General features: G+C 43.2%; 1 protein-coding gene across 2 annotated transcripts in view; it reads right to left on the bottom strand.

Annotated features, from left to right (window-relative positions):
- Window positions 1–10,141, bottom strand: part of mmel1 (membrane metallo-endopeptidase-like 1) — a 21,223-nt gene extending 11,082 nt beyond the window's left edge. Inside the window, exons 1-3 of one of the 2 annotated variants that reach the window (XM_019892520.1) lie at window positions 9,774–10,141; window positions 4,055–4,228; window positions 901–948 (exon numbers count right to left, since the gene is read on the bottom strand). In XM_019892520.1, the coding sequence (XP_019748079.1) occupies window positions 901–948; window positions 4,055–4,211 (205 nt within the window). In that variant the 5' untranslated portion in view covers window positions 4,212–4,228; window positions 9,774–10,141. Of the gene's footprint in view, window positions 1–900; window positions 949–1,765; window positions 2,560–4,054; window positions 4,229–9,773 lie in introns of those variants that run through there. The other variant, XM_019892521.1, reaches the window with a different exon arrangement.
- Between the last annotated feature and the right edge of the window lie 540 nt (window positions 10,142–10,681).

The raw sequence follows: 10,681 nt of genomic DNA, 5'->3' as shown, positions 1-10,681 counted from the left end.
TGCTTTCTTTATGAATCTTGTTTAATCTTAAAGTGCATTACTGTATTTTTCAATACCAATTACTTGTTAAAGTTTGTACAATCAGTGGGATCAGTTGCAATGCATATATGTGAATGATAAAAGTAAATTGCACATTTGTCGAAGGAAATGTAAGGTGCTTCATGAAATGTTTTGTAAAAGATATGTTCATTAAATTTCAACATTTTCCTAATGTTCTTGTGCTTCTTTATACCAAAACAAAGGAAAGACATATTGTTTTGGTTATTTATAGCAAAGTATTGTATCATTTTAATGGTCCGGCCCACCTGACATCTACCGAGGCCGTATGTGGCTCACCATGTGAAATGAGTTTGACACCCCTGCTCTACAGTCTCTCTACAAGGCATCTTCATGACTCGTTTTGCATTCCCCCTCCAAAAAAAAAAAAAAATTACACGAGTAGTTGGGGTGTCTCTCCAACCAATCCCATCTTAGGTTGATGCTGGCCTAACCAATTTTTGTACCACAAACTGATGCAGCCTCCTTGGATGAGAGGCGAAATGTCTTCTAAGAAAAACACAGCTGTCCAGTTGCAATTAATTCAATACCCTGAGAATCTATTTCACATAATATGTCCCCTTTAAAAAAAAAAAAACTAACAAAAAAAAAAAAATCACACAAAATATCTCCCTTAAAGTAGTGAATGCCGTTTGACCAAAAGGAACACTGAGTGAAGTCATAGACTGCTTGTGGAAAGCATTTGCGATGTATTGGCGGCACAGTGGACTCTGGTGCGTCAGCACTGACTTTTGTGCCGCGCTGCTGACTTCGCAGCAATGAGACTTTAGGGTATTTAGCGCGGTGGCGCTTCCCCGTGTGATAGCACTTATCCCTCACTGTCTGGGCTTTACAGTCGCTCACCTCCCATGTCTGCTGAGCTCCGCGACACGCTCGAATGCTGAGATTGTTCTGGAAGGGGGATTAAAACAAAACAAAAAAAAAAGACATTTGTGAGAATGTCACAAGCACAACTCTTTAAAATTCTCAAAGTGAGGATTGGACATAATTAGCATGGTAGCTTTTTTTTTTTTTTTTTGGTTTTGTTTTTCCGCAGTGGTTCTCAAGCTATTTACATGAACTATAGTGTTTTACCTGAACGAGTTCAATGAAGGAAAATTCATGAACTCATATTTTGGGCAAACGTGAAATGAACATGGTGTATTTTTGTCTGATCAACGTTATTGTGGTCACGCTCATTCTGGCGTCTCTGAACTGAGATACAATACTACAAATGATATCTAATTTTGTATGCACCTGTAACGTTTTACACAGTATGACCTTCAAGTGCTTCTTGTGATTAATATATTTTACATTTAATACAGAGTCGTGACTGATTTCAATATGATATATAATATATAGATAGATAATATATATATACAGCAGAAAAATAACAATTTTTCTGCTGTATGTTAAAACACATTTACCGTAAATTTAATTTATTGAAACAGTTACCGCCTGAAAAGCTATATCTAGTTTGTTTGTTTTTTTTTTTTTTTTGTATAAAAATCATTTTTGGAACTATTTGTATTTATTTTATTTCAAGTATTTTATGCAGAAGGGAGGAATACCTTTTTATGTTGTTTTGAAATCTCTCTCTCTCTCTCTCTCTCTCTCTCTCTCTCTCTCTCTCTCTCTCTCTCTCTCTCTCTCTCTCTCTCTCACACACACACACACACACTTTTCCAAGCAACCAGTGAGAGTGAAAGACGTGACGTATTATTGGTACCTTTCAGCGCGGATGTGTAGAGGACCACCAGGCCGGCCAGGGCACAGCTGACCAGCAGCAGGAGCACAGATAGACCGATTTCTGCCACCGTCCAGCTACGTTTGCCAGGTTTACTGGATTTCTCCATGATGTCCATTTGGCTTTCTGATTTGCCCATTCTCTTAACTGTAGCCTCTATGAAAAAAAAAAAAATGGAAAAAGAATGGAGCAATTGAGGTGAGAACCTCTTAGTGGATCCTCTGTTCGCAAACAAAACGGTTTACAAACATCTGTCAGACAAATATTGCTTGGGTTCATGAAGTTTGCTTCCAGACATCCACGCATAACAGTTACTTGTACTTTCTTTCAAATCGTAAATGTCACATTCAATTGGTGTGTGACATATTTCAAGCATGATTGTTTTTTTGCAGTGATCTAGCGTTCACCAAGACAGTCAGATCTATGTCCGGCTGAGCAGAAAGAACGCTTTATCCTTAAGGTCACTTTTGTCCTGCCTGGAGCAAATCAAGGCCTGGACGGAACTGGGTTTGACTTGAATTTAAATGCAAAGAAAACAGAAGTTATGTAGCTTGCTCCCAGTGGCCTTTGTAGATACCACCCTGTTGACGTGCCGGCAGTCTTAAACTTGGATTTTAAATTGGACAGAGGAAAATTACGGTAATCAGTTTCACAACTCATGAATAATACATCCAGTTCCTCTAAATGTCAAATTATCTGTCTGCATGTGTTGCTGAGCCGTCGATGTGCAAATATCAGTTATTTAAACGTTTATTACCATGGCAACGTCAATGCTAGTTTCATTAGCCTGTGTTGGCGTTAAGCTAGCAGACTTTCATAAGACAAAGTTCTGACGAAACAAAAAAAAAAAAAAATCAAAGTAGGGGTGTTTGTAAGTGATGGTACCTCTGTACTGTACACGGCACACTTTTTCATTCCTTTTCACATTCCCTGTTGGTCTGGCACAATTAAGGGGTGACTAGTTTTATGTTATTTTAGTTTGATTATTGTCATTGGGGAATAGAGCTGAACAATTAATCAGATTCAAATCAGCATTGAAAGCTGAAGTTAAAAAAAACTATTTTGCTTGGTTGGCAGGCCTTTTATTTAAAAAAAAAAAAAAGTTTCCTCGCCCACTCGGCAGTATCTTTTTAAAGTTCATGTCCTCTACCAAAGGCTGGGAGCTTGCTTGAGGGGTCTGCGCAGGATCTTAGCTGATCCCAGTATTGCGCTCTTCTGCACAGAGATGTCAGATGTTGTTCCTGGTATCTGCTGAAGCCATCCACCCAGCTTGGGGGTTCCTGCCCCCAGGGTCCCAATCACCAGTGGCACCACTGTTTCCTATGCGCTCCACATTTTCTCGAGTTCTTCCTTCAGTCCTTGGTATTTCTTCAGCTTTTCGTGTTCCTTTTTCCGGATGTTGCTATCATTCGGGATTTCTACATCTATCGCGACTGATGTCTTCTGAGAACGCACCAGTCTGGATCCATATTTGGTAGAGATGTTGCGGTTCGCTATTCCTGCTACCTGCTTATGCCGCTCTTATACCTTGTCCACCAGTATCTTACACTCTTCTGTGATACATGCAATTTTTTTATTGGTACATGCCATGCAGAGGCTTGTCTTTCCATGACAGTCCATCTGGCTCCTTCTCCTTACTGGGCTTCTGTAGCCTGAGTTATTCCCAAAGCAGGTTGTCCCTCGGGGACCATCATCTTGATGTGTTCTTGGAGGCTTGTTGTCTCCTGATGGTGCCCATGACGCTCACTAGTCCACGCCCCCCACCCCTCTTTCTGCTCTTTGTGTCTAACCTCAGTACCTCAGGATGCTGGATGTGGGGTGGAACCGTCCATATTATAAGGAGCTTTCTTGTTTTGATATCAGTGGCTTGCATGTCTTCCAGTGGCCAGGGTATTATGCCAGCCCAGCGGGGTATCTGATTACTGGCAGGGCGTAGGTGTTAATGGCCTCGCCATTCAGATGCCTGTTCAGGATCTTCCTCACGCCTCCAGAGTTGTATTCCACAGCCTCATTGAGTTCTTGATGATGGTTTTTTTTAGAATCCTGTTGATGTTATGCAGTTCCAAGGTGGGCGAGGAAATTGGGTGAGGAAGTGTCTTGATGTGTTCAGTGCTTTGGATGTTTATGTGTCTCTCTCTCTCTCTCTCTCTCTCTCTCTCTCTCTCTCTCTCTCTCTCTCTCTCTCTCTCTCTCTCTCTCTCTCTCACACACACACACACACACTTTTCCAAGCAACCAGTGAGAGTGAAAGACGTGACGTATTATTGGTACCTTTCAGCGCGGATGTGTAGAGGACCACCAGGCCGGCCAGGGCACAGCTGACCAGCAGCAGGAGCACAGATAGACCGATTTCTGCCACCGTCCAGCTACGTTTGCCAGGTTTACTGGATTTCTCCATGATGTCCATTTGGCTTTCTGATTTGCCCATTCTCTTAACTGTAGCCTCTATGAAAAAAAAAAAAATGGAAAAAGAATGGAGCAATTGAGGTGAGAACCTCTTAGTGGATCCTCTGTTCGCAAACAAAACGGTTTACAAACATCTGTCAGACAAATATTGCTTGGGTTCATGAAGTTTGCTTCCAGACATCCACGCATAACAGTTACTTGTACTTTCTTTCAAATCGTAAATGTCACATTCAATTGGTGTGTGACATATTTCAAGCATGATTGTTTTTTTGCAGTGATCTAGCGTTCACCAAGACAGTCAGATCTATGTCCGGCTGAGCAGAAAGAACGCTTTATCCTTAAGGTCACTTTTGTCCTGCCTGGAGCAAATCAAGGCCTGGACGGAACTGGGTTTGACTTGAATTTAAATGCAAAGAAAACAGAAGTTATGTAGCTTGCTCCCAGTGGCCTTTGTAGATACCACCCTGTTGACGTGCCGGCAGTCTTAAACTTGGATTTTAAATTGGACAGAGGAAAATTACGGTAATCAGTTTCACAACTCATGAATAATACATCCAGTTCCTCTAAATGTCAAATTATCTGTCTGCATGTGTTGCTGAGCCGTCGATGTGCAAATATCAGTTATTTAAACGTTTATTACCATGGCAACGTCAATGCTAGTTTCATTAGCCTGTGTTGGCGTTAAGCTAGCAGACTTTCATAAGACAAAGTTCTGACGAAACAAAAAAAAAAAAAATCAAAGTAGGGGTGTTTGTAAGTGATGGTACCTCTGTACTGTACACGGCACACTTTTTCATTCCTTTTCACATTCCCTGTTGGTCTGGCACAATTAAGGGGTGACTAGTTTTATGTTATTTTAGTTTGATTATTGTCATTGGGGAATAGAGCTGAACAATTAATCAGATTCAAATCAGCATTGAAAGCTGAAGTTAAAAAAAACTATTTTGCTTGGTTGGCAGGCCTTTTATTTAAAAAAAAAAAAAAGTTTCCTCGCCCACTCGGCAGTATCTTTTTAAAGTTCATGTCCTCTACCAAAGGCTGGGAGCTTGCTTGAGGGGTCTGCGCAGGATCTTAGCTGATCCCAGTATTGCGCTCTTCTGCACAGAGATGTCAGATGTTGTTCCTGGTATCTGCTGAAGCCATCCACCCAGCTTGGGGGTTCCTGCCCCCAGGGTCCCAATCACCAGTGGCACCACTGTTTCCTATGCGCTCCACATTTTCTCGAGTTCTTCCTTCAGTCCTTGGTATTTCTTCAGCTTTTCGTGTTCCTTTTTCCGGATGTTGCTATCATTCGGGATTTCTACATCTATCGCGACTGATGTCTTCTGAGAACGCACCAGTCTGGATCCATATTTGGTAGAGATGTTGCGGTTCGCTATTCCTGCTACCTGCTTATGCCGCTCTTATACCTTGTCCACCAGTATCTTACACTCTTCTGTGATACATGCAATTTTTTTATTGGTACATGCCATGCAGAGGCTTGTCTTTCCATGACAGTCCATCTGGCTCCTTCTCCTTACTGGGCTTCTGTAGCCTGAGTTATTCCCAAAGCAGGTTGTCCCTCGGGGACCATCATCTTGATGTGTTCTTGGAGGCTTGTTGTCTCCTGATGGTGCCCATGACGCTCACTAGTCCACGCCCCCCACCCCTCTTTCTGCTCTTTGTGTCTAACCTCAGTACCTCAGGATGCTGGATGTGGGGTGGAACCGTCCATATTATAAGGAGCTTTCTTGTTTTGATATCAGTGGCTTGCATGTCTTCCAGTGGCCAGGGTATTATGCCAGCCCAGCGGGGTATCTGATTACTGGCAGGGCGTAGGTGTTAATGGCCTCGCCATTCAGATGCCTGTTCAGGATCTGCCTCACGCCTCCAGAGTTGTATTCCACAGCCTCATTGAGTTCTTGATGATGGTTTTTTTTAGAATCCTGTTGATGTTATGCAGTTCCAAGGTGGGCGAGGAAATTGGGTGAGGAAGTGTCTTGATGTGTTCAGTGCTTTGGATGTTTATGTGTCATTGTTTTATGAAACGTGAAAAGTTGAAGTGATAAGACCATAGATTTGTTTGTTTTATTGTTGTAATCTAGTTTATGACATACTGATTTATGTTCATGCCACACTTCAAATTGTTGTAATGAACATCTAAAAGACTGCAAGTCAAAGTGTTTCTTAAGTTAAGTCTTTCATATCCTTGTGGTTCATTTGCCTTTATTTGAGCAGAAATCGTACCTAAACTATATCCATCCATCCATTTTGTAATCCGCTGATCCTCACGAAGGTCGCGGGCGTGCTGGAGCCTATCCCAGCTGTCTTCACGCAGTAGGCGTGAGGGTACACCCTGAACTGGTTGCCAGCCAATCACAGCGCACAAAGAGACAAACAACCATTCGTGCTCACAATCACACCTAGGGACAATTTCGAGTGTTCCATTAATCCACTATGCATGTTTTTGGAATGTGGGAGGGAACCCACGCAGGCACAGGGAGAACATGTTTACTCCACGCAGGAAGGCCGGAGCCGGAATCAAACCTTGCACCTCTGCGCTGTGAGGCAGACGTGCTAAACAGTCACTCACCGTGCCGCCCCATTGATGTATAATAAATCAAATATTGTACATTGTAATATAGATTCATTTATTGCATGTTTAAAAAAAACACACATGGTAAGAGGACCTTCAAAAAATAATCACATATTCAATCGCAATCGCAATATTGAGATTAAAAAACATTTTGTAATTAGATTATTTGTCAGTATCATTCAGCCGTAACTTAATTTTACTCATATGGAAGCTAAAATGTCCCTTTTTAAAGCATTGCCCCCCTGGTCAGTTAATAAAGTTTCATCATGACCGGAACGCTTGAGTTCACTTCATATTACTTCTCATTGGAGTAAGTACAGAGTTTTTGTTCCTTTCTCAGAGCATGGTTAGACAAATGCTCCCAATGTAGAACATTACATACTTATCACTGCCCTCCATATGCTTTGAATATTTTGGGTGTCGAATTGAATGTTTTGGCGAAGGATAATTTCACCATTAAAGCACTCTCTCACACACACACACACACACACACACACACACACACACACACACACACACACACACACACACACACACACACACACACATTAGCATTAGGCTTTGAGCCATAAGCCTATTTCAATGCCGTTCATTGGCATACACCATGATTATAAGCGCGTGAAGTCAATTTTGCAAAGAAGCATGTGCGGCTGGGGTGTACGAAAGGACAATGCCAATCAGCAGTGTGCCACTGCTGATTGATTCTGTTGTATTGTGCACCACCTGTTTCTCCATCACGGCCCCCTGTCATTTGGCCTGACAGTAAATGACAGGGTCACACCGTGCCGGGCCATTAGCGCCCTCACCCCACAATCCCCCTCGACAGCCCTACTCATGTATACTCATGGAGACATATTTAGCAATGAAAAGTGAGCCGGAAGGGCACTCTTGCCAGACAGCCATCAGAATGCATTGAGACGCTTCTGTCTGCCATTATAAAGGCATGAAATGGAGGCCTTGTGAAACATATTGTCACACTGTGTTTTTAATGCCTGTATTTAAAAAAAACGTTGGAGCACTTAAATTGACCTTCTGCATAGAAATCTATCAGTTTAGTTGTGTACACTTGAAAGATAAGCGGTTCGGATGATGGATCGGTGATGGAGTCCTATATTACAAATGTAATTGTATTGCTGCTGATAGATCATACATAATTCTACAAGACACATAGATACCGGGTACGTGTGTGTGTGTGTGTGTGTGTGTGTGTGTGTGTGTGTGTGTGTGTGTGTGTGTGTGTGTGTGTGTGTGTTTGTGTTTATTTATTTATGCCGAGGTGGGCTCTCCTATCTCTGGGGTTGAAGTCACCAAGGTGGTTAAAAAGCTCCTTGGGGGCAGACCACTGGGGGTGGACAAGATCCGCCCGGAGTTCCTAAAGGCTCTGGATGTAATGGGGCTGTCCTGGTTGACACGCCTGTGCAACATAGCATGGACATCAGGGACAGTGTGTCTGGATTGGCAGACTGGGGTGGTAGTTCCTCTTTTCAAGAAGGGGGTGCGAAGGGTGTGTTCCAACGACAGAGGAAGCACACTCCTCAGCCTCTCTTGTAAGGTCTATTCAGAGGTGCTGGAGAGAAGAGTCCGTCGAGATGTTAAATCTCAGATTCAGGAGGAGCAGTGTGGTTTTTGTCCCGGCTGTGGAACAGTGGACCAGCTCTACACCCTCGGCAGGGTTCTTGAGGGTGTATGCGAGTTCACCCAACCAGTCTACATGTGTTTTGTGGACTTGGAGAAGGCGTTCAACCGTGTCCCTTTGAGAGTTCTTTGGGGGATGCTTTGCGAGTACGGTGTACCAAACCGCTTGAGATGGGCTGTTCATTCCCTGTACCACTATGTCAGGATTTGGTGGGCATTGCCTGCAGTGTGTTGGATTTGTGTGAGGGTTGGTGCAGCCAATGAGTTGAGGGGGTCTGGTTTGGTCATCAGTATTGCATCTCTGCTTTTTGCAGATGGTACTGTTGACGTCTTAAAGCCGTGCTCTCCAACTCTCACTAGAACGGTTCGCAGCTGAGTGTGAAGCAGTTGAGATGAAAATGAGCACCCCCAAATCTGAGACCACGGTCCTCTGTTGGAAAAGGGTGGAATGCCCTCTCCAGGTCGTAACCCAAAGAACAAGATCCTGGACACAAGCAGCTGAAATGAGTTTCCTCTGCTGGGTGTCCGGGCTCTCCCTTGGAAATAGGGTGAGAGGCTCGGTCATTCGGGAGGGACTCAGAGTCGAGCCACTGCTCCTCCACATTTAGAGGAGCCAGATTAGGTGGCTCGGGCATCTGGTTAGAGTGCCTCCTGGATGTCTCTCTGGTGCGGTGTTCCGGGCCCCGGGGACGACCCAGGACACGCTGGAGAGACTGTATGTCTCATGGCTCTCTCTCTCTCGCTCTGTCTCTCTGCTCGCTCTATTTGTATATGTGTGTGTGTGTGTGTGTGTGTGTAGAGAGAGAGAGAGAGCTATATACAGACACACACACACACACACACACACATTTATTTCTATACAGTTCATATACTGTATATGAAAAACTCATCTGTATTCTTCATGAGTGTTTTTTTTTAAGGATCCTGGCGACTTGCAAGGCAACATAGATTGTTCAAAATACATTCAGGACTTGTATGCATGTACTACAAACAACTTCTGCCACTTTGTTTGTGACATTTCAGGCGAAAATAAACTAAAGCAACTGCCCATTTTAGGATCATTTCTACAAATCCAAATAAGAAAAAGTGTGCACAATGACCTTTTTTAAATGTTTGAGTGGACTTATATCACAGTAACATATTTCAAGGTTAAAAGTTGTCCATTCTCCGACATGAAGTAAACTCACCACTTAGTGTTAGTCAAAATGGGGCCATGAATCTTAGAAAGTGCCACAAATATAAATAAATGTTTTGAATGACCAGATGGAAGATTAGCACCTAATATTCACTTTTCCAACCACCTCTCAGTGACACTCCTCTCATTATCATCATCATTATTAGCGGTCACTCCGGTTACGAAGAACGGCATCTTACCTTTGAACGGGGATGGTGGAGGTGGGCGAGCCGCTCCCCTCCCCCCAGCACCACACACACTCTCACCCACTCTCACCCAGTCATATACACACACACATACACACACACTCGCACATACACACACAGCGCGCTAATATCTCAAAACACCCCTGCTGAGTGAGCATCCACTCAGAGCTGGTGCATGGAGAAATGAGTCCGTGCTGCGTTTTGCTCGAGGGTGAGATCCACTTGTGAGCCCGTGTGCCGCTCGGGGGGGTGACAAGGGAGGCGACGGACAGAGAGAGAGAAAGAGAGAGAGGGAGAGGGAGGGAAGAAGGTGTGTTACTGATAAGAGGAATGCTGGGACCGTGTGTGTGTGTGTGTGTGTGTGTGTGTGTGTGTGTGTGAGAACGTGTGTGAGGGTGTGGGTTTGCGTAACTCCAGGTGGGTTCAAATAGACGTGTTTTTTAGTATTTTTTATTGTTAATATTTGTTGGTAAATGTTATGTCAATGTATTTCTACATGTATTTTCAATATCATACAAACAGTTGTGTACTTTTTTTTAAAGGCAGTAGTGTTTTGAAGCGTGAGTAACTCCACTTACAAGTTTTTCACGATGCCAGCTTAAATAGTGAACACTTCTTCAAAAAAAGAGTCTTCAAGCTGTTTGTTGCCAGTCCATGTTGAAGTTCAGCCTCAACATAAAACTAAGAAAATTGCCGTCAATTTATAACAACCACGTAGTTTAGCTTAAGGCTAACGCTAATTAGCACGTATGTTTTCGGTGCTAAAACACAACGCAACAGATTGAATACAAACGAGCAGCAACACATGTAGACAGACAGTTCAACAGTATTCACGGCCATATATTCTTTATCCTTAATTTTAAGTTGAACAACGCATGTGAGTGCAGTTCTGATGAGCTGAG

This window comes from Hippocampus comes, unplaced genomic scaffold, assembly GCF_001891065.2.
Source record: "Hippocampus comes isolate QL1 unplaced genomic scaffold, H_comes_QL1_v1.1 scaffold137, whole genome shotgun sequence".
In the NCBI taxonomy this organism is placed as follows: domain Eukaryota; kingdom Metazoa; phylum Chordata; class Actinopteri; order Syngnathiformes; family Syngnathidae; genus Hippocampus; species Hippocampus comes.
This window is presented reverse-complemented; position numbering and strand designations above follow the sequence as displayed.